This window comes from Ctenocephalides felis, unplaced genomic scaffold, assembly GCF_003426905.1.
Source record: "Ctenocephalides felis isolate EL2017-DRISC unplaced genomic scaffold, ASM342690v1 CF-g0.4_SCAFFOLD_01170, whole genome shotgun sequence".
Taxonomy (NCBI): Eukaryota; Metazoa; Arthropoda; class Insecta; order Siphonaptera; family Pulicidae; genus Ctenocephalides; species Ctenocephalides felis.
This window is the reverse complement of record NW_020537324.1, coordinates 86,260,139-86,282,565: the sequence shown is the minus strand read 5'-3', so window position 1 is coordinate 86,282,565 and position 22,427 is coordinate 86,260,139. Positions and strand designations below refer to the sequence as shown.

General features: G+C 30.6%; 1 protein-coding gene across 1 annotated transcript in view; it reads right to left on the bottom strand.

The window, feature by feature from the left end:
- Positions 1–4,289: 4,289 nt before the first annotated feature.
- Positions 4,290–22,427, bottom strand: part of LOC113367896 (T-box protein H15-like) — an 87,550-nt gene continuing 69,412 nt past the window's right edge. Inside the window, exons 4-6 of the mRNA XM_026609470.1 lie at positions 21,926–22,247; positions 16,553–16,800; positions 4,290–4,572 (exon numbers count right to left, since the gene is read on the bottom strand). Coding sequence (XP_026465255.1) covers positions 4,290–4,572; positions 16,553–16,800; positions 21,926–22,247 — 853 coding nt within the window. The remainder of the gene's footprint in view (positions 4,573–16,552; positions 16,801–21,925; positions 22,248–22,427) is intronic.

Genomic DNA, 22,427 nt, shown 5'->3' with positions numbered 1-22,427 from the left:
TTTAAAATTAAATTATCTATAATATTTTCTAACATTGGAAACCTCTAAAGCAACTCGGTATACTCTAAAATTGTATTCAAATGTATAAAATTAATTTGAGTACGATTGGAGTACTATTTTTGGTATAAAATTTATAAATCATAAACCATTTTATTAATATGGATGAAGTATTAGAGAAAATTGTTTAAAATTGATTAAACTATAAGTTTTAGGAACAAAAAAACCTTAGAATATTTTGGTATACTCAAAAATTAATATTTAATAGTAAAATAACCCTGAATTGCAGAAGTTCTTATACTTTTCCATTTGGTTTTTATTGTTTTTTAATTTAATTTATATAAAAATTAATAATATTCAAATATATTTATTTTTAAGTTAACTTTAATATTTTTCAAATTTACTTAATTATATTTAATAATAAAATTTTTATATTTTTATTTTTGAAAAAATTAATCCCACACAATTTTTATATAAAAAAATTCATACAATAAAATAAATCTCATATCATCAAAAATTTCGGAAAATTTTGTTTAGTATTTTTATTCTGATTTGTTTGATTTTGAAATTTAATTCAATTTTAATTTCTTTATATTTTATTTAAAAAAAACCTGAAACAAATTCTATATTAATGTTTTTCATAATAAATAAAACCACAACTTTTCAATCCAATATTTTTGTATAATATATTTCTAATATATATAATATTCAATAATTATTATATTTATATAATAGTTTTTAATATACACAGTCAACTTATAAATATTACAATCTAGAATTATTTACACGATTTTTTTAGCAACAATTAATTAATAAACAAAATTTTTTTACTTAATAAAAACACAGACGATTTTTTTTCTCAATAATTTTCTAATAGTACGTTGTACAAAATTTTGATAAAATGTCAGACAATCACATATTTGATAAATTTACATTGTTTAAAAATTAAAAGTAAATTTTTACTATAATTTTTGTCAAAAATTTGTAAAAACAGTAAATATTTTTTGTTTTACACATTTTTTTCGCAAAATCTTGTTATTTTGTACACAATAAATAATCACACGATATTTTTTACATATTTACAAATTAAATTGATATTAATTGAATTAACTAATGAATTCATTTATTAAATTACAATTCAAATAATTATTATTGATAACTAATTAGTATTGACAAAAAACTAACAAGTATTTACAATAATTAAATAATCCAATAATATTGAAAATAATTCTTTGATATTGCCAATAAATTAATTAGTATTAGAAAATTAATTTTGATAAAAAGTAATTAATTTTTATTGCCAATAAATATTTGGTTTTGAAAATAACTCATGATTAATTATTAACAAATTTGTTTCATTACTACTATCAATAATTATTAGATTGATATTGCCAATAATTAAATAATTATTAACGAAAATAAAAAATTATTTAACTGGTATTGATACTATTATAATTTTTTATGTAAAATTAATCGGTTTTTCAACTTACACAAATCTTTGGCTCATTTTGAGAAAAATCTCTTGAAAAAAAAGAAAAAATCGGCGGATTTTGACATAGCACATTAATGATAGAAAACTAAATTAGGTAATTTAGTGAAAAATTAGTACAGTACACAATACACAAATATATTTCCCCGATCAATTTTCGCTTCCAAAAGTCGTAAAAGCGATATTTACACGACTTTTACGATTCGTCGTTCAAATTCTCGATTTCACGGCAAATAACAAATAATCAACTTAAATACGATTTCTTTTCCAAAATAAACAATAAACAAACATTAAAAATGTCACCGACATCGACAATTCTTCGTAAAATACAAATAAGAAAGCAAACATTATTAAGAAAGAGACCTCGAGCGTGGCGAGCGGAAAATTGCCGTGAAATTTTTAAAAGGACCTTCTCGACGTGTGCGAACGTTTGGCCGAAAATAATAAAAAGGATAAAGGATATTGTGAGGATATTTTTGTGGCGTGTTTGTTAAATATGTGGCTAATGTTGGTGTAAATTTTAGACATATAGGATAAGTCGTTGGGGTACCAAAAATTGTCGAAATTTGACTTCAATTGCAAAATTTTGATGAATTATAGTGTATATGTCCAGGATAATTTAAATATAACAAAAAGGGTAAAAGATATTTGGAAAAGTTTAAATTCATTAGGATAGAAAAAATACTGCCTTTTATACAATTATTTATTTCTATTTTGAATTTTTTTCTGCTACGTCAAAATCCCCAAAAATTTCTTCACAAAAAAACAAAAGTATCAAACTTTTATCTTTTAACTCTAAAGTTCCGTACCAATTCAATTTAATTCAATTCTCCAATTTTCTAGCACGTCTAAGTACAAATCACAAGAGTCCACTACATTTATATTTACAAAGCACATTGATATAAATAATTAAATATAAATATATATTACAAATAAATAATTCAACTCTAATAAGTTGATAGTCTTTAGGGTCCAAAGGGGTACTGGACCCTTATTTTTTTACAACACAACACTTGCAATAGCTAAAGTTTTGTTTCACTGATATAAAACACTGTACAATATGTATTAGAAATACATAGATCAACTCAGTTTTGTTAAGGGTACTTTAGACCCTTAATAAAAAATCTTAATGCACATGCAGAAATTTATTTTGGTATAAGTCTTTTTGTTCCACTGATACAAAACACTGCACAATTTAATTTTAGATCAAAATTGTCTATTTTGTAGACAATGATGGCCTTTGATAATGTCGCTGAAAGTTTTTCAGGTTTTTTGAAGCATCATCACCAATTTTTAGATGATTTAGAAACAACCTTTTGAATTAGTAGTTTTCCCATCAATTTCTGATCATTTTTGGAAAGCAGATACAATGGATTATCAATTGAGGTCAGAGATTTTCAACATTTTGATCAATTTTCTGTGGTTTTGTCGACATAATTTTTTTTACAAAACTTGCTACAAAATTGGCAATGGATAAATCATTAATTCAAAGAATCAATGATTGCCTTTCAAGTTGTTTTTCTATATCTCTCGCAATAAGAAATCATCACAATAAGAAATGTCTTCAATACTTTCCATTGTTATGATATACTTTATCCAAGAAATTCAACTATTACCAATAATAAGTTTACTATCCTTTCCCCTATTGTCAAAATAGAAGTCAGTTCTTCCAGTTGTCTAATATTTTGGTCACTGAATCAACAAAAACTTTATATATTTTTGACGTCATCTTAATTCTTTGATCATTTTTCTGTAGTTTTGCTGATATAAATTTTGTACAAAACTTGCTACAAAAATTGGCAATAAATCATCATTTCAAGAAATTAATGATCGACTTTCAAGTTGTTTTTCTATATTTCTGGTAATAAGAAATCATCACATTAAAACTGAAAAATTTGGTAGTTCCTTTGATTTGGTAGTTCTACCAACGAAACAGTCTTAAATCCTTTTTATTGTTCTAATATACTTTATCCAAGAGATTAAATTTTTTGTGGTTTTGCCGACACCAATTTTTTTTTACAAAACTTGCTAAAAAATTTGCAATGGATGAATCATCAATTCAAGGAATCAATGATTGCCTTTCAAGTTGTTTTTCTATATCTCTGGCAATGGGAAATCATCACAATACAATAAAAGATGATCCAAAAATGTGTTCAAACAAATTTTGGTTGATTCTTCGACTTTGATCAATTTTCTGTGGTTTTGTCGACATCCATTTTTTTACAAAACTTGCTAAAAAATTAGCAATGGATAAATCATCATTTCAAGAAATCAATGATTGACTTTCAAGTTGTTTTTCTATATCTCTGGCAATGAAAAATCATCACAATGAGAAATGTCTTAAATCCTTTCCATTGTTCTAATATACTTCATCCGAGAAATTCAACTATTATCAATAATAAGTTCACTATCCTTTATCCTATTGTCTATTCTGTCCCCAGGACTCGACGGATTAGGATAAGGACTATACCTCTGTCCCAAAAACCGGCTCTGGTTCCCACTCCTCAAATCGCTAGCCACCGGACTAGGGCTCCCACTACTGCTAGGAGTCCCCGGTTCCCTATTAGGGCTTCTATTACCCCCAGCACCAGCCCCCAAAGCCCCAAACCCAGGACTCCTCGCCGCAAAGGCCGATCCTTGCTGCAAATATTGATTCTGCGTCCAAAAACCAGCCAAGGAATTCAGGGCTCCCAAAGTTTGCAACCTGGGGTAAAAAAATTCCCCGTACGGCCCATTTGTGGCTGTCGATGTCCTCTGTTGCTGTTGCCATAACATATGGGCTCTTGCTTTTTCCAGGATCGATTCAGGGTCTGTTTGCCCCTGGTTTTGGGCTAGGCTTTGGTGGGCTAGATTCTGGGCCCAGATCATGTGGGCTCGGGCTGCTTTGTCTAGGATGCTGTCTTCTTGGGAGTTCGATGATTGGGCTAGGTTTTGTTGGTGTTGGGCTATTTGTTGGCTCAGGGACTGGTGTGTTGTTTGGGCTGCTAGATGGTAGGGTGAGTGCGCGTGGGCTAGCAAGGAGTCTGGGAACAGACGTAGAGGGTGAACGGAGGTGCTGCTCTAGGAGTAGGGCGTCCATTGGGTCTCTGGAAGAAAAAAAATAAAATTATAGTGATATCAAGGAAAATGTGTACAATAAGTGTATGATAGCATTTTTTTTATAAACTAAAAAATAGAGTTCTAAAACTTAACTTCTATAAGTCAACTATGATGAAGCTAAAATGACATTTAAAATTTTGTCCAAAAATGTTTTTCTGGAGTTTTAGACGTTTTGGAGATCTTTGATATTTTTAGGACGTAGAATGAAATTAAAAGTTTCATCAATTTTTAGATTTTAAGTATTAGATACGATACAATTTTGACGAGCTCTTCAGGAATTTAGTTAGTTAGTTAGTTCATGTGCATTATCTTTTAAACTAATATGGATAAAGTTCTAAAACTTTGACTTTTATGATATAAGTCAACCATAGTTTGCCCATCATCTGCTGATCTTTTTTTGGAAAGCAGAAGTCTTTTTTCTAGTTGTTTAATATTTAGTCAGTGGATAATCAACAATTTTGAGGTCAGAGATTTTCAACACTTTGATCAATTTTCTGTGGTTTTACAAAACTTGCTAAAAAAAATTGGCAATGGATAAATCATCATTTCAATGATTGACTTTCAAGTTGTTTTTCTATATCTCTAATAAATTTTCCATATTTGACAATAAAAAATCATCACAATACAATGAAGCTGAAGCTAAAAATAGCAATAAAAATTTTGCTAAAAATGTTTTTTGGGAATTTCATACGTTTTGGAAATCTTTAGTATTTACAGGGAGTAGAATGAAATTAAAAGTTTCATGAATTTTCTGTTTTTAAGTATTGAATAACGGTGCATTTCTGATGAAATCTTCAGGACATTTTGTTTTATTGGCATTTTCTTTTACTATAATAAAGATATAGTTTTAAGACCTTAACTTTTATAATATAAGTCAACTATGCTGAAGCTAAAAATGACATTTAAAATTTTACCAAAAATATTTTTTGGGAATTTTAAACGTTTTGGTGATCTGTGATTTTTTAGAGTATAAAATGAAATTAAAAGTTCTATTAATTTTTTTATTTTAAGTATTGATTAGGGTGCATTTCTGATGAGCTCTTCAGGATATCTTGGCTGATGAGCATTTGCTCTTAAACTAATAGAGATAAGGTTCTAAAATATTAATTTGTAGAATATGAGTCAACTATGATGTAGCTAAAAATGCCAATTTATATACTGGCAAAAATGCTTTTGGGATTTTCAAAAATATTGGTGATATTTGTTATTTTTAGTACTTTGTCGAATTTTAGATGATTTCTCAATAATATCACTCCTAAATTCCTAGTTGATCCTATTGTTTTTTTATTAAAATCGACTCTGGAGTTAATTTGTATTATTTTTTCCTAATTACTTTCAATTATTTTTATAATTATTTCCTAATTTTTTGTCGGTACTTCACTGATTCATTTCGTTTTGTGAATCTGGCCGAAACGTGTTCGGTAAAAGATATTATATTATAAAGGACGTTGTTTTTGAGATATTGCATATAAATACATCAATGAAATTTATCGACGGGAATATATTAAGAGAGGAATCGTTTATGTCAGAAAAAAATTAACACCTCTTAAGGCCTGGAGGGATCGACACCTTATTTTACACCTCGGATTCTCACAGAGAGGAAGACACATACTCATATAAACATATATATATATATATACAATAGCCAAATCGAAGATTAAAAAAATATAATTTTGACAATTCTTTGTTTATACCTATCAACACGTGATATGTATCATCAATATCCCTAAAATTATGACTAACTAATTGTAAGTAGAATTTTGCCTTAAGGCAAATTACATCAACTTTTCGATGTGATTTTTGAGATTTGAGATTTTCATAATTAGGATAAAATTAATTCAACTGTTACTTCGAAAATAAATATTTCATTCTACTACCAATCTACTACCAACAATTAACTTATTCTGACGACTTATTAAAAATCTAAAATTCTTCTACGAATATGTTTCACCAAGAATTTTAGTACTACTGCGCTCGTTGCGAAACTGCTTCAAATTTTTAATTTAATTAGCAATATATGCCTAAATATTATGTAAATTAAATTAGTCGATCTATTACCGATCGTATTTCATAAATATCATTTTAATACCAATCTTTTACAGACGATTGAATTAATCCCGTAACTTACTAAAATTCCATTATTCCTTTTTCGCTCAAAATTGCAGAACAGGTGCGCTCGCGGGAAAGCCGTTAAAAAACGGCTTTTAAATGAAAAAATTATGGCTAATTTTTATGTAAAATAAATTAGTCGATCTATTACCGATCGTATTTCATCGATTTCGTTTTAATTTCAATCTTTTCGAGACGATTATCTTAATCTAAACGTAAAAGTGTATTGGTGTATTGGTGTCTTCTTGGTCGGACGATGCGTGCGCGTCGGCTAATTATCACTAATAGCGGCGGCGGTACAGATTTCACTCTTTCCTCGGGGCAAATTCTCACTTGAGCACTGGAGGAAAAAGTATTATACAATACGGTACAGATTTAATTAAAAATATGTAGAATTCTATTAAAAAGTTTCACAAACTGTCTGGCCTGTACAATACCGGATTTCCACTTTGTGTCTCGTTTTTTTTAAAGCATTATTTGTCCCGGATTCAGATCTTTTGTCCCGGTGTAGACTTAAATTGAATTTTCGCTCTAATTTGCTAATAAAATTACAACTATCACGCTTTCAAAATGTTACGCACAAAGATTATGCTCATATGAAACAATACGTTATGAATAAACAAATTGCTGAAAACAGAATTCTGAAAGCGGTAAAATAGCCTCTTACATTAAAAATTTCGACGAAAAATAACAAAAGTTATGAAATATCTGCCGCCTAGTATAAGTCCTATTTTTTTCAAAGTATTTATGTTTTCATAATTATATAAAAAATTGAACAAAGTATTATGAAAGTTTAAATGCAAAAAATATAAGATACAATATAACATGAATATAACATATAATCGAATAATAAAGTTCTTACTAAAAGTCAGTAATTCTGATTGAAAAAAAATTGGTATATTTAAATCAAATTGATTTTTATTGCATTCTTAAATAGTATTTGCTGATTAAAAGTTTCATTGCATTGCATACACCCCCCCCCCTTGTACTGTCCCGGTTTTGACTTAAAAAAATATGGTCACCTCAATACTGTGTGTGCATGTGTATGTGCATGCGTGCGGATACAAATTTTCGTCGTCGGTTTCGAGAACAAGATTAAAATTACGTCTTGCTTATGAATGAATAAATAAATAAATAAATAAATAAATAAATAAATAAATAAATAAACACGGTCTAATAATAAAGCCGATTTAATAAATTAAAAAAACATTCGAATCGTATTGACGGGGAGACGTGGTGCTGATTAGTTTTGGGCAAAGGCAGATCCAGCCGTTTCGGCGTCAAAAAGTCTCAAAAAAGGTTATTTAGTTTTTGAGATAACGGAGCGTCCGAAATGAATGATCCAAAAAGTATTTTATTTGTATCGATTGCATTTTAGAATCATTCATTCAAATCACATAACCTGTTCACTCAAACTTAATTTTCATTTTTTGCACTATTTTTTCCGTGTCTTCGAAACAGCTGACCCTGCATTTGTCAAAAACTAACTCCACATGAATAGTTAATAAATACCCAATAATTTTTGAATCATTCAAATCGGTTGTGAAGTGCTCCCAAAAACGTCGACGAAAAGTTGTATCCATACACATATACACAAACCCACATCCATTATTTTTAAAGTATGCCAAAATGTTCAGAAACCTCTGAAACGTGAAGATATTCAAAAAATTTCCATTACGATTTTTGGACGATTGCACTAACTTATACTAAGGGATGTTCAAAAAAATGTCATTTGGCGGTCAAAAATGATCATTAGACATATGCACATCAAATAATCAGATATTTTATAGAGATTTTAATAAGTACAATTATTGTTTACAATCCTATGAGTTCCATACCAATGTTTATCCGATAGACTGCAATGCGTCGCTTAGGCGCTTCGATATTTTGTCTCTATAACACAGCTACGCTCTATACAATTATATACAATCAAATAAAATAAAAATTAAATATAAAAAGTATATGACTGATGTACGTGTATACAAGGACAACAAATAAACAATAAAAAAAACACAGCTACGCAGCGCGATTTCTTTGAAAAATAGATTAATATTTTCAAGAAAAAATCAAAATATAAGAAAAAAAAATCAAATTTTTCAAAAAAGTTGAAATTCTCAAAAACCAAATGTTTTCAGATTTCTTTTTAATTTTGCCCTCAGGCACGATGCCGTGCACCAGTAGTTCACAAATCTATTTAATTCAAATGTGACCCCCGACTCGTCTCAATGCCAATGTCCTTCACTGTTCTTCTCCTTCGGCCGGTTGTCGGCAGCCGCGTCCGTGATTACAGGGCTCGAACGCAAGACTCTCACCGTCTCTCTTTGCCTCACACAATCCCAGTGCAATCATCGCATTCGTTTCGTTTCGTTCGAGTATCGGCACATTCATTCACATGGACTTTTGCTCGTCGATTGCCTAATCATTTCGTCTTTCGTACGTGTCATCAGTGTAATAATAAATACTCAAGTATTAATTCGACTAATGAAAATATTATTAAACAGTAACCGTAATAATGGTAAGAATCGTCGAATTTTAACACACACAAGTAATTTATACTTTAATCAAAAATTGTACCCTCGCTTTATTGATAACATTCAACGAATGTAACTGTGGTGTATATCATCGTGCCTTAAGGCAATTTGCTGGAGCTTCTCTTACCAGAATTATATATTCGTGGAAAAAAAATCAGTAATCAATAAAAATTAATTAATGATTTACAATAATTGTTTTATACATTTTCAAATAGATAATTATAATCACTATATATTTTATCGTTCATAAAATATACAGTGAGGATCTTATCTCTCAAAGTACTTGAGAAAGTTTACATCAGCAAGAGGTAATAAATGAATCCATCTGAGGATATATTTCTTACGATTAGAATAACGCATTTGAAATATTTACATTTTGAAACTAAATTGTAAATTTAAAAAGTATAAAACTTTGTAGGTATATTTTTGAAAATTTTGTTTTTTTCGGAAACTTTAAAAATTAAAAAAATTGGTACGAAACCCAACAAAATTGTAACAAAAAAATTATTTTTAAAAATTTCATCAAATCTGTTAATTTGATTCGCATACGACTAATGTTTATTTTTGACCACCAAATATCATTTTTTTTGCTTTTTTCTTTGTATCTCCGAAACCACTAGACCTGCCTTCATGAAAATTTGGTCAGTTCTTCACTTTGTCAATACAAGTAAAATGTTTTTTGAATTATTCAAATCTAGTACTCCATTCTCTCAAAAACTGAATTACCGTATTTGGCACTTTTCCCATATATCTCCGAAACGACTGGACCTGTCTTCGCAAAAAACTAGAACATATTTCCAACAATAGGAATCGAATGTTTTTTGAACCATTCAAATCGGTTGATTCGTGCCTGCGAAGACGTTGACGAAACATTATATCCAAGCATACATACATACACACACACATACATCCATCCATTTTTTCTAAAGAATGCCAAAATGTTCAGAATCCTTTGAAACGTAAAGATATGCAAAAATTTTCATTTTCGATTTTTTTGCGATTACTATAACTTACCCTACGGGAAGTTAAAAATGCTATTTTGCCTTTTATTTGTGACAAAATTATTTTAACTATTTTGGTGAAATTTTAGTATAGTATTCTCCAATTTGTGCAGTTACAAAACCAAAATAAAAATTAATGTTTTCTTATATAAATATTTTGAGTAATTAACATTTTTATCCAAATTTGTACCCGGCATGTTTTCGTATCCATTCTGCAAGTCATGACTAGATTTATTTGACTAGGTTTCAATTAAATGATTAAATAATACTTTAAAATCAAACAGAACAATTTTAATTAGGCAATAAGATTAACAAAGACTTCTATAATAAATTCCTGATTTTTTTGGTTCCAACACAGCCTTTTTCACGACTTAGAAGAGTTTTTAGTCCGGTTTTGAAAGTGCATTTACAATTGCACATTTAGTATCGAGATTTTCCACTTTTCCTTGAATTTTTCAACTGCAACTCGCCTGTAGGCCACACCGTTCGGAATTCGAAGTTGCGATATATGGGAAAAAAACTAAGAATTTTGAGACCTTTCTAACGATGTATAATACTTTTTATGTTTTCTTTACAGAAATATCGATTCGTGTGGATAGTTGCTGGAACGTATTGACTGGAACGTTTAATGTATAAAAATATTGTGCAACAATTTTATAATTGTACAAATGTTACTTTCGTACCTTTTGGCAAAGTTTCAAAACTTTTACCATAATAAATGTCAAAGGTTACATTTTTGTCAGATTCGGTAATGGATTTTTTGCGAATTGAAATAGAAAGTTCCAAAGTGACTTCCAAAATTATTAAGGGGCACAACTAGTATAACCGCCTAATAAAAGGTGATTTTTAGGAATTTATATTAAAAAAAAATACTTTATCAATCATTTCAAAATTTTACGGATACATTTACACATGTTTTAAGAATACATAGTAAAATTTTTGAAGGAAAAAATTAAATATTTTTCAAGTTATCGTCGATCTCCAATGGCGCGACAAAAAAGGCCCTTCACTGCTGCAGTGATTCCGGCCTTCTACGTGGATGAAATTTAAAAAAATAAAATTCTCGTTAAACTAGATAATATTGTCTGTAAAATGAACTACGATAAAGAAAAAAAATCAAAAATTGACAAAATGGCGGCGTTTTTTAAAAAAAGGTCGAATTTTACCCAAAATTTTGGTCGTTTTTGGACTGCCAAAATTCGATTTTTGATCCGATCAAAAAATCGATAGTTCATTTTACGGAGAACTATATATAGAACATGTAAAAAAATTGTTTTTGAGTAATCCCTGCAGCAAATTCGGAAAATGCTGTTTCGAGAAAAACGCGTTTAAAGATAAAATGATCGTTATACTATATACTATATATACTCTTTTAAATGGCAGTGACCCAAAAACTATTTAAGATATCGATTTAAAATTTTGGTATGTTATTTTTAAAGGTATAACCTATCGAAATATGGAAAAATTGAAAATTTGATTTTTTGAAAATTTCACACTAGTGACACAGCATAGAAGCCCCTTAAAACACAGCATAGAAATCTAGAAAATGTATCTCCTTCGGCAATTAAATTAATCTGTCCAAAAATCATCTATCCCCCGACCACACACCACTCGAACCTCTTCGTCTATCCATTATTTTGTGTTGGCATTTTTTGGCGTGTTAATTTGTCTCGATGGATTTCTTTTTTAGTCCATCGGGGTCCCTTGATCTCTTCAGTGTTCTCTCTTGTTCCCTCGGTGTCTCTGACTCTGAATGTTTCCTTCGTCGGCTCCGAAGAAAATTACAAGGCGCCGAGAAGTAATAAGTTCAACGGTGTGAGGTGTTCGACTTCTTTTATACCGAACACGCCCATTTCTGTCAGGCAATACATTTATATATAATATTCAGTCGGGGAAAAGGGAAAACTGGGGAAAAAATTGCAAACAGGACGAATGATAATTTGACACCAGAGGAGAGAGTACTCTAATAATGGAATATTTATTAAAAAACTAGCAAACCCGACGAATTCCGTTTCGCCACCAGATGGTTTCTTGAGAAAGATGAAGAAATTTTTTGTTTGTTTTATATTTGAAAAGGAAAAATTTGAGTATATTGCACAACAGTAATGAATTTATTTCGATTACAAAAATGAAGTGTTTTTTAGTTGAACTTCTCTAAGTAAATGAAAGTGAATCCGCAAAGTATCCGTTTCAATGAAGTGCTCTTTGGTAAATCACATTTTTTGTTTTTTGGTCTGACGTTAACACAAACAAAGCGGATGGTTTTCCAACTCGTGAACAGGCAACGTAAAACTGCCCATGTGAAAAACAATTATTTTCTAAATAATCAATTTCAAATTTATCCCGCAAACACTAAGCGATTGCCCTTGCGACTTGTTACTGCGAACGCAAGGCGAACTGGAAATAGCAATCGTTTGAAGTCAAACGGAAGACCATTCGGAATCATTGGTATGTCATAAAATCGCCAGCAACTTTTGATTGAATGGTGAAATTCAGTGCGTGTACATCATTATACTTTGCGGCAAGAATTGTTCGTTGACTTAACCAAGTATAATTCTGAAAATTCTCACTAATGTCATTACTCGAATTTTTAATTACGGTGCGTAAAGTTCCAGCAATTTGAATTAAGGCACGATGCCATGCACCACTAATTTTCTTAGCTATAAACCTCACGGAGCCCGAGACCTTTCCAACGAATGCAAAATTGTCGAAATCAGTTCGTGGGTTCTGAAGTTATTTCGTCAGGAAGGAAAACCCGACTTAATTTTATATATAGAAGATATCATTAATACTAAATTTATAATTTTGATCTCCACCAATCAAAAATATAAGCTGTTAAGTAAAATCACAATTTGCTTCACATATTAAATGGTATGAAAATTTACATTATCATCTCCCAAACTTCTTAACGTATCAAAATTAATAACAGCATAAAAACAAAACTTTTCAAAGCAAAAAACACCTATAATATTGTCTATTATTACGCCTTTTATTATAAATGATCTCAAATTGCCCTCGAGGCCCAAAACAACTTTATGGCGAAAACTTTTAATTTTTTTTTCGCTTTATTGCGAATCTAAAAATTCTCTACGTTGTATATAGACGAATAACATATTTCAAAATATTTTTTTTTTGCTTGCTCAACATGTTTTTTGCTGAAATTCATAAATTGCTAAAGGTGTGAACTACCACGCCTCTGCAATTAACGAACTTTCATTAAGAATAACGCATTCTGATGGGAGAAAAGAATTTAAAAAAAATTGAGAATAAGATGGTAAGAAGAGGAACAATGGATGTGGATTTGGGCACTGAGAGTTTTGGACACAAATTAGTATTTCAGAAGAGCAGTTAGTGTTTATATGGCTAGAACAAAGTTTATGTTTTTTGGAGTTGAATTTATTATGATTGGAATGAGACCAATTTTAGGAAAAGCATGTATATGTGTGTATGCGAAATTTGCAATGACTGGATTTGACCTTTCGTCGAGGTTTTCTCAAAGAACTTCAGAATAGATTTTAAAAAATTAAGAATTCGATGTCCCCCAAGGCTTTGGTCAATTTTGTGCGTCTCAGATAGGTTTTATATGGTCAGATATTTTTAATATATTTACAATATTGTTCCAACCCTTATTGTTCGTGTTCAAATCCGTCCTTTGCAAATTTATCATTAAAATAATCTCCTCTCGTCGTGTATCATTCATTGACCGGCCGGGCGAGGTGTAAAACGCTAATAACCCTACGGTCCGCCTGTCCGCCGGTTGCGCCGATTGCGCCTCTCGGCCGGTCTCGCGAATAGATGTAAAACGAGTAAAAGGAGTAAAAAAAAGTAATAATAAGAGTAAAAAAAGAAAAAGAAGCCCCAAAGAAGAAGTATCACGAGCAGAGAGTAAAAATACTAAAAATAAAGCGTTTGTGATAATGATACATAAACTGTTCTTGATGATCCGACGAGATCAAAGGGAACGCGACCGAACAAAAGCGCCGCTCGCATACGACGAGATTTATTTATTACGCTTTTGTTTTTAATAATATTGCGATATTTAAAATTTAATACTTGTGGTACTAGATGAAGCTAATGTTATGTAATTGACACTTGAAGGGCTCTTATTGGTGGCATAAGGATGCGTTTTATAAATGAAATGAATAATTGAAAAAAATATTCTATTCTATTATCCTATTTTTAGTTACGTGTTCATCCGCATAGAGCGCCACTGTCGCCTTCATCTGACAGTTTTAAGTTACCAATTTCAAGATGGCTGTGGGTTTTTGTACAAGATTATTAGGTTTATATGTGAATTTATTCTTGTACAGTTTGTATAATTCAAACAAAAAATTCAAATTGAGCTATAGATTACATGTTCACATGCGCTTTTTTTACAAAATTTTTTGTCTAACCTAATTGACAAGTTAAGTAATATTAGGTGAAACTAATTTTATGTAATTGACACTCGAAGGGCTTTAATTGGTATAAGGATGCGTTTTGTAAATGAAATTAGTAATTGATGATATTAATATTTTAAAATATATTATAATTATCCTTTTTATTAGTTACGTGTCCACCCGCATAGCGCGCCACTATCGCGTTCCTTTGACAATTTATGTTAACAATTTCAAGATGGCGACTTGTCAAAACAAATAAAAGTCCTGTTGTTAATTTTGTGCAAGATTTTTCGAGTTTTGTGTGAATTTATCCATGTGCAATTAGTTTGCTGATTATAAAAGAGGATTTTGCAGGTTTTTCTTCAGAATGAGCTATAAAGCGTAAGTTTTTATACAAATTTATTCATATTTTGACATTGAACAATTATTCCCTGCCAGGATTACAAGGAGCTATCCATTTTTTTTACACAAAATTTGTTAATATATGCTGTCTAAGTGTTAAAAATTATTAATATCGTTAGTACATTTGGATTTGTGCAATGAATTTTCATATTTTTTGCTTTTTTGTTAAATTTTGTTAACAAATTATAACCTAACCTTTTTGACATGGCCTTATGTCAAAATTAGTAAAAATCCTGTTGTTAATTTTGGACATGATTTATTAGGATTTTTTGTGAATTTATTCTTGTGCAGATAGTTTGTTCCGTATAAAAAAGATTTTTGTTCATTTTTCTTCAAAATAAGCCAAAAATCGTCAAATTAAATTATCAACAAATTTGTAACCTAACCTTCTTGACATGGCGTTAGGTCAAAAAATATAAAAGTCGTATTAATTTTTTGCCAGATTTTTTTAGTTTTTATGTTAATTTGTTGATTATGTGTTGTAAAATGTTAATAGTATTCATAAGTACTTTTGGTTTTGTACAAATAATAGAATTTAAATTATTAAAAATATTATAACCTAACCTTATTGACATTGAGTTTTGCCATAACAAGTCCTATTAATTCTTTGCCAGATTTTTTTAGTTTATTTGTTAATTTATCCTTGTGCATTTATTTTTTTGTGTATAAAACGCAGATTTGTTGTATTTTCTACAAAATGAGCCATAAATTGTAAGTTTATACATGTTTATTTTCAACAAAAATTATTGACTAACCTAATTGAAAGGTTTAGTAATTTTCATTAGTTTTTTTGAACAAAATTAGTTAAACCTGTTTTTCATGTGTTGAAAAATATCAATACCATCAATGCATTTGGTCTTGCACAAAGAATTGACATATTTTCATTATTTTAGTCACAAAATTATTAACAAATTTATAACCTAACTTTTTTGACATTGTGATATGTTAAAACAATTGAAAGTCATGTTCTTAAATTTGTGCAAGATTATTTGGTTTATATGAAAGGGGTATTCTAATATTGTCTAGGGTTTGTATGTGAATTTATTTTTGTGCAGTTAGTATAAAAGAGGATTTTATTAATTTTTCTTCAAAATGAGTCCTAAATTGAATATTTTTAATACAAATATATTTATATTTATTAGAGACTAACAGGTCTAATGGCAGTCATTAGTTTTTTACAAGAATTTGCTAAAATGTGCCTTTTGAGTTCGAACAATTAGCTTAGAAGAAAATAATACTAGGAGTTTCATATTATGATCAAGCTAAGCCTAAAAATCCATCAGTATATGATTTTTTTTAAGTATACTAATTTGATATTAATATGATAGGAATTTGTTAAATATTTATTTGATATCAATACGTTTCGGATAACATTCGAGCCTTCATTAAGTGGAAAATAAAGTTAGAGTAACTAACTAATACACAAAGATGTGAAAAAGTGCATCATCATGAAAAGATATAACAGAAACTTATTGCATATGTATATAAAATACCTTGTCTGGGATAAAAAAAATAATTATTCTATATATAATATCTTTCCCTTACCTGTCGAAGTCCGTAAGTCTACTGGAGTCCCTAAACCCCTTCGCAAAAGGGTTGCTGTCGATCTTCAGCTTGGTTATCAGTTGGTTCTGGTAGGCGGTCACCGCCGTGAATATGGTCTCGGGAAAGACGTACGTGTGGTGCTCCATCGCCTCCAGCTCTTGGGGATTCGTCGGCACGCACGTCGATTGCGTCGGCAGACGAACCAGGTGGATGCGGGGCTGGTACTTGTGCATTGAGTTGAGAACAATCTGTAAGGGAAGGAAAAATTAGAATTAGAAATAGATAAATTGTTTTTATTTATTTCTGTTGTCAAATATTATTCTGCCAAATTTTACCACATCTGGTAAATGTGGTGAAATCAGGAAAACCTTAAAATTGGTAATTTGAACTTGGGAGACATCTTTAATAGGTCATTATAGAATTTTGTTCTCCAAATCTGGTAAATGGAGTAAACTCAGGAAAACCTTAAACTTGGAATAATGAACCTCGGAAACATCTATAATATATCATTATGGGATTTGGAAATTCTTTTATGATATGATCCATATTTTAGAGTTTCGCCAAAAATCATATCAAATTGGGATCAACGTGGTACAAATTTTTTTATATATAAAAATGAATTGCAAAAATGTGTTGGTAAGCGCATAGCTCAACAACGGCTGGACCAATTTGGCCAATTATTTTTTTAAAATGTTCGTTGAGGTCCAAGGATGGTTCTCACGGCGAGAAAAAAAACGACTAATTGCCGGGAAAACCCTAAAAACAGCCCTTTTCTTTTTCTCATACAAACGTTTTCTAACTAAAAGGTGGGATCAATTTGAGCTGTATTGCTATCATGTAAAGTTCATATTAAATTACGTGCACTCACTGTATACTCCTTCTAAACGATTATGCAGATTTTAATAAATCTTTTGTGAAGTTAAATTAAGGAAATTTTCTAGGATGTATGTGATTATAAAGTACTGGGATGTATATGCAATATTGTAGAAATAAATGGAAAAAATTGCAAAAAACGACATGTCATTGTTTGCATTGAAAATAAATTAAAACTATCATTTGCCAAAAATTTCAATTTACTTATGAACTTAGACAATATTAAAATATGTATAATAAATATATGATTATGAATAAGAAATATGAAATGTTTACATTATTATTGTCAAAAAGCAGCTGAGATGTGCCAGAAAATAAATAATATAAAATACAGTATATGTATGGCAGATTGAATTATACACATATGAACAGGATTTGACAAATTAATTCACTTAAGATATAAAATTAAATATTAATCAGGGCCGGTCCTATCTTTAATGCGATGTGTGCGAAAAATACGAACGCACGCCTTAGGGGGCGCAAATACAAGATTCGGATATAAAATTTTCAATATAGTTTTTTTTTTTCAATATATAATTTCTTCGCATCTTTTACTAATCTTTACACAATATTTTTAAAATTCGTAAAAAATTCACTTTATAACAACAAATGGGAAAGTAAAGATAAATACATACAATTCGGCCCTCACGATATCGATTAGGAGAAGTTTAAGATGCAATTTTGGATATCTTAAATAATAAAAAATTAAATTAATTTAATCCAACATGAAGCACCAGAGTCATGTTATAGTTATGGTTATGTTATACCGTTTAAAATACTTCAATTTCCAATATAGTGTGGGAATTGAGACTCAACATTTTATTAAAAAACAAGTTCTGCATTTAACATCGCTCATATTATAAATGTATATGCATTTTGGTGTGAAGAGTAATTTAAAAAACGATTATTATTATTTTTAAGTAAGTAAATATTATATTAAAAAATTGTAGACATGGGTACAGGACAACGTCTGTCGGGTCATCTAGTGTATAAATAAAAATTTATTAATAAATGAACAATAAATGTGCTTCAATGATACACCTGTATATATATACATATATATTGTCCCTCCTCTCGTCCATTTCAAATAATGTCTAGTGTGATAAATTCCTCATGATAAGAGCAATCGACCAATAGGGCATCATGCTACTTCTCACTCTGTTCTTCTTCATATAAAACGACGACGTGTATTTACGCAGGCGCAAAAGTCGAGGGAAAAATTTGATATGCGTATTTACACGCAAGAGATGGCATATCACTAAAAAGGTTCTCAACGAGGAATATTCATAATAAGGAATATTCTTGGCGACATTGTAGAATGAGAACATTGGAGAATGAATTGATAGAACATTCGATTCCTATTGATAGGAAGATGTGCTGATTAGTTTTTGGCAAAGGCGGGTCCAGCCGTTACGGAGATACGGAGCAAAGAGTGCAGAAAATATAAATAGAGTTTTTATGAGAACGGAGTATCGGATTTGAATGATCTAAGAAAACATTCAATTTGTAATGATTGGGAGAAGAGGTGATTAGTTTTTGGCAAAGACAGGTTCCGCCATTTCGAAGATACAGAGCTAAATGTGCAAAAAATTGCAGTTTTTGAGTGAACTAAGAGTCCGATTTGAATGATCTGAAAAACTTTCTGCTAGCACTGACAAAACAATTGCTTTTGAGGATAAAAAATTATTACATCTTTTTTTATTTTCCATAAAATATTTTTGTAACTTTGGATCAAAAATTGAAAAAATTACCCAGGCTAAGCACCGTCTAAGCGCCACTTTGGTACAAATGTTTACCCAAGTGCGTCTAGACTCTTTATGTATTGGAGCACTTTTTCAATTTTGTGAAAACTATTAAAAAATGTGAAAATGCCGCCAAGCTAAGCACAGTATGAGTGAAAATGTCGCACAAAATTATTTGCAGATGCTTTTAGACTGGGAGCACTTTTTCAATTTTGTGTAAATTAGGCAACTATTTTTTTTGAAATTCAATTCGAAATGAAATGACGATTGTTAATGTTTTGGAGATAAATTGATTTATGATTTACATTTGATTTGCTCAGATAAAACAAGATAGCAAAAATAATGAAAGTTACAGTATTTGTAATAATATATTTCAATACGTTTAAAAGTTTTCGAATATTTCATTAAGGTACGTGAAGTTCCAACAATTTGCTTTAAGGCACGATGTCATACACCACTAGTCAACATCTAATTTTCAGATTTTTCTTGGTTGTGGAACAACTACGTTTTCTGTCTAAATTAATTTAGAAGTTGTTTTTATTTGATTGGACCCAAAAATATTATAGTCTTGTATTATATAAAATATAGTCTTGTATTATTGGTGGCAGCGGACATAAAGGAATTTATTTTAACCAGCTGTAGGCAATATTTGTCATAAATTTTAATTAATGATAATGATACTTTGTTTTGAGAAGGTCCTCATTTAGAGGACTTGCTGTTGGAGTTACATAGACATCAGGCGGGTCACCAAATAACACCAAATTAATGGTGACGGCTTTTGGCAGTCTATTGTCGTGATCTATGTCGTGTTTTTTGGCATTGTTTTTATTTGGTCAAAGTTAGAAAGTTATGCTCACTTCATTCATACCAAATATTTGATAAGACATTTGCCGGAGTAAAACATTAAAGATGCCAAATAAACTTGGATGATCTTCTAAAAAGTTTAGGCAAAAAGTATAAATATAAGATCTCCTTTTTAGATATATCTAATCCATTCTACTTGTTACTTCAATCGTTGATTTCCATCACTAATTGTGTTAACTTTTCATTCCTCATTCCTCATTGCTTGGCGTGTTTATTCAACCGTTTATGCCAACCGTTCTAAAGTGTTTTGTTCGCAACAATAACGCTCCTCGTAGTTATTTTCGTCAAATCAATGCTAACATAAATCTTAATTAAAGCTAATTGAGACGCGAAAACTATTATAGCTAACCGAGCTTGGAGAGGCACGTAGCTAATTGTGAAACACTGGGAAAGGAATTAGATGGATTGGTAAAAATTATTTGGAAATAATTTCAATCCACAAGATAAATGAAACATTACATATTGGATCTGCTTGTAGTTGACATCTTTTGCCTAAAAATGGTGAAACAGATTAGTTTTTCATATTTACTATAGTGTTGGTGAATTTTTTGTCGAGTGCTATTTAAAGCATTTTTCCTGTGGCTTCGTTAAGAAAGAAAGAAGTTGAAGAAGACGATGTCGGTTCGTCTAATTATGGGACGTGTTAATTGCTTCATTAAAATCACTCCATGCGTTTCTGCAAGTCGCGCGGTTGAAGGATCCAGAGAATTTAAAAAAGACCAGTGGTTGTTTTTGTTGTTTTTAAACAAAGTTTTGCAAAAATACCGGCTAAGATAATTGGTCAGAATTAGAGATGGGCTTATCATATCCGAAGCCGGATCGACTCCGATTTGACTCCACATCATGGTGGAGTTATATCCGCTTAACAACTCCACGACTCCGACAACTTTGAAAGCGAATTGCTCGACACAAATGTGTTCTATAGTGTGTTGTTTATGTATCTAAGGATTTGTCAAATCCCACTAATTATTTGAAATGAAAATTTATGAATAAATATCAATAAAATAATTTTTCTAAAGAAATCACAAATAAATGACAGGTTGTACAATTTTTTAGTCGACCAGATGACAAGAGTTGGCCAAAGTAAAAACGCAAAACTAGAGAATCAAATTCAATTTAATTATTTTCATTTGGTGAGAAAATAATGTATTTTTTAGATTAATTTCATATAAAAATTATGTAGTAAACTTCGTAATGAAAGCAAAACATTTATCATTAAATATTTTCACGAAATGATAATACTTCTGCAGAATCAATATTATATCAGTTAGTTCGAATAACATATTATTACTTTTACAAAATTATATAATTGTGTGAAAGTAATAATATAATACTAAATATTTTTTGCTTAAATACTATTGGTATTACTTTTTATAATTTTTTGGTATGCATATTCCTGATTGCCGTCATTCACCGCGTACTATTCAGTAAATTATACATTTGAGCTATTCACACTTGAACACAATTTCATTGTTCTGTATCTTTGAACTAATACTTTTGTGTTTTCTGGAAAATACACATTGGTATTATTTTGAGTTTTATACCTAAAAGGTCATAAAACTGCCTGTGAGACGAGAAAGCGACCGCTTCCTTCCCAAAGCAAAAACGCCAAAAACAGTAAAAGTCTGCACAAGTTAACAGATTTAATACCAGTTTAGGAAAGTCGGATATGACAAATTCTGTGAAACAACTCCACTCGGATTCACTCCGAGGGAGGAGTTGTGTCGGAGTGATAACTCCGGAGTGAGTTACCCATCTCTAGTCAGAATGGATTTTAAGGACACTAGTAGTGGATGCAACTGATTCGGTTGTACAAGTAGACGACTAACAGTCCAAAACTCAAAAACTCTATTTAGATCTATTATTATGTTTCATCTATCCCCTGTTCCCTTACCTGTCCGTTCTTGTCCAGTTCGTTGTTGGTCAGCTTGACTTTCTCGAAGGAGACGACCTGCTTCCTCAGCTGCTCCGCGCTGTAAGGAGAGTCCGGATGATGATAGAGTCTGGCAGGAGCAGGAGGATCTGCTTTGCCTGCAACCAGCCACGACGACCTGTGATAGGCGTACCTGTACCTCCTCAGGTCGGTCCCTACGACGTCCAGGAGGACAGCGTAGCGGACGGAGGAGGACTGAACTCCGCCGCCGCCACTGGTGCAGGAGGACGACGACGCCAGGGGCAGATCGGAGAAGGATACTCGAAGAGTCGGAAACATTCGCCTGAAATAAAGGAAATAAATGTTAGATAATTGTTATGAACTTATATACGTATAATGCTACGTATAATTTTTCCTGAATCTTAAATATGCTTCCGTTGTTTTTATTGCTGGGTATGTATATATTACAAATGTATGTATATATGTTAGGGTGGTCCTTAATATGGACATTTTTGAATTTCCT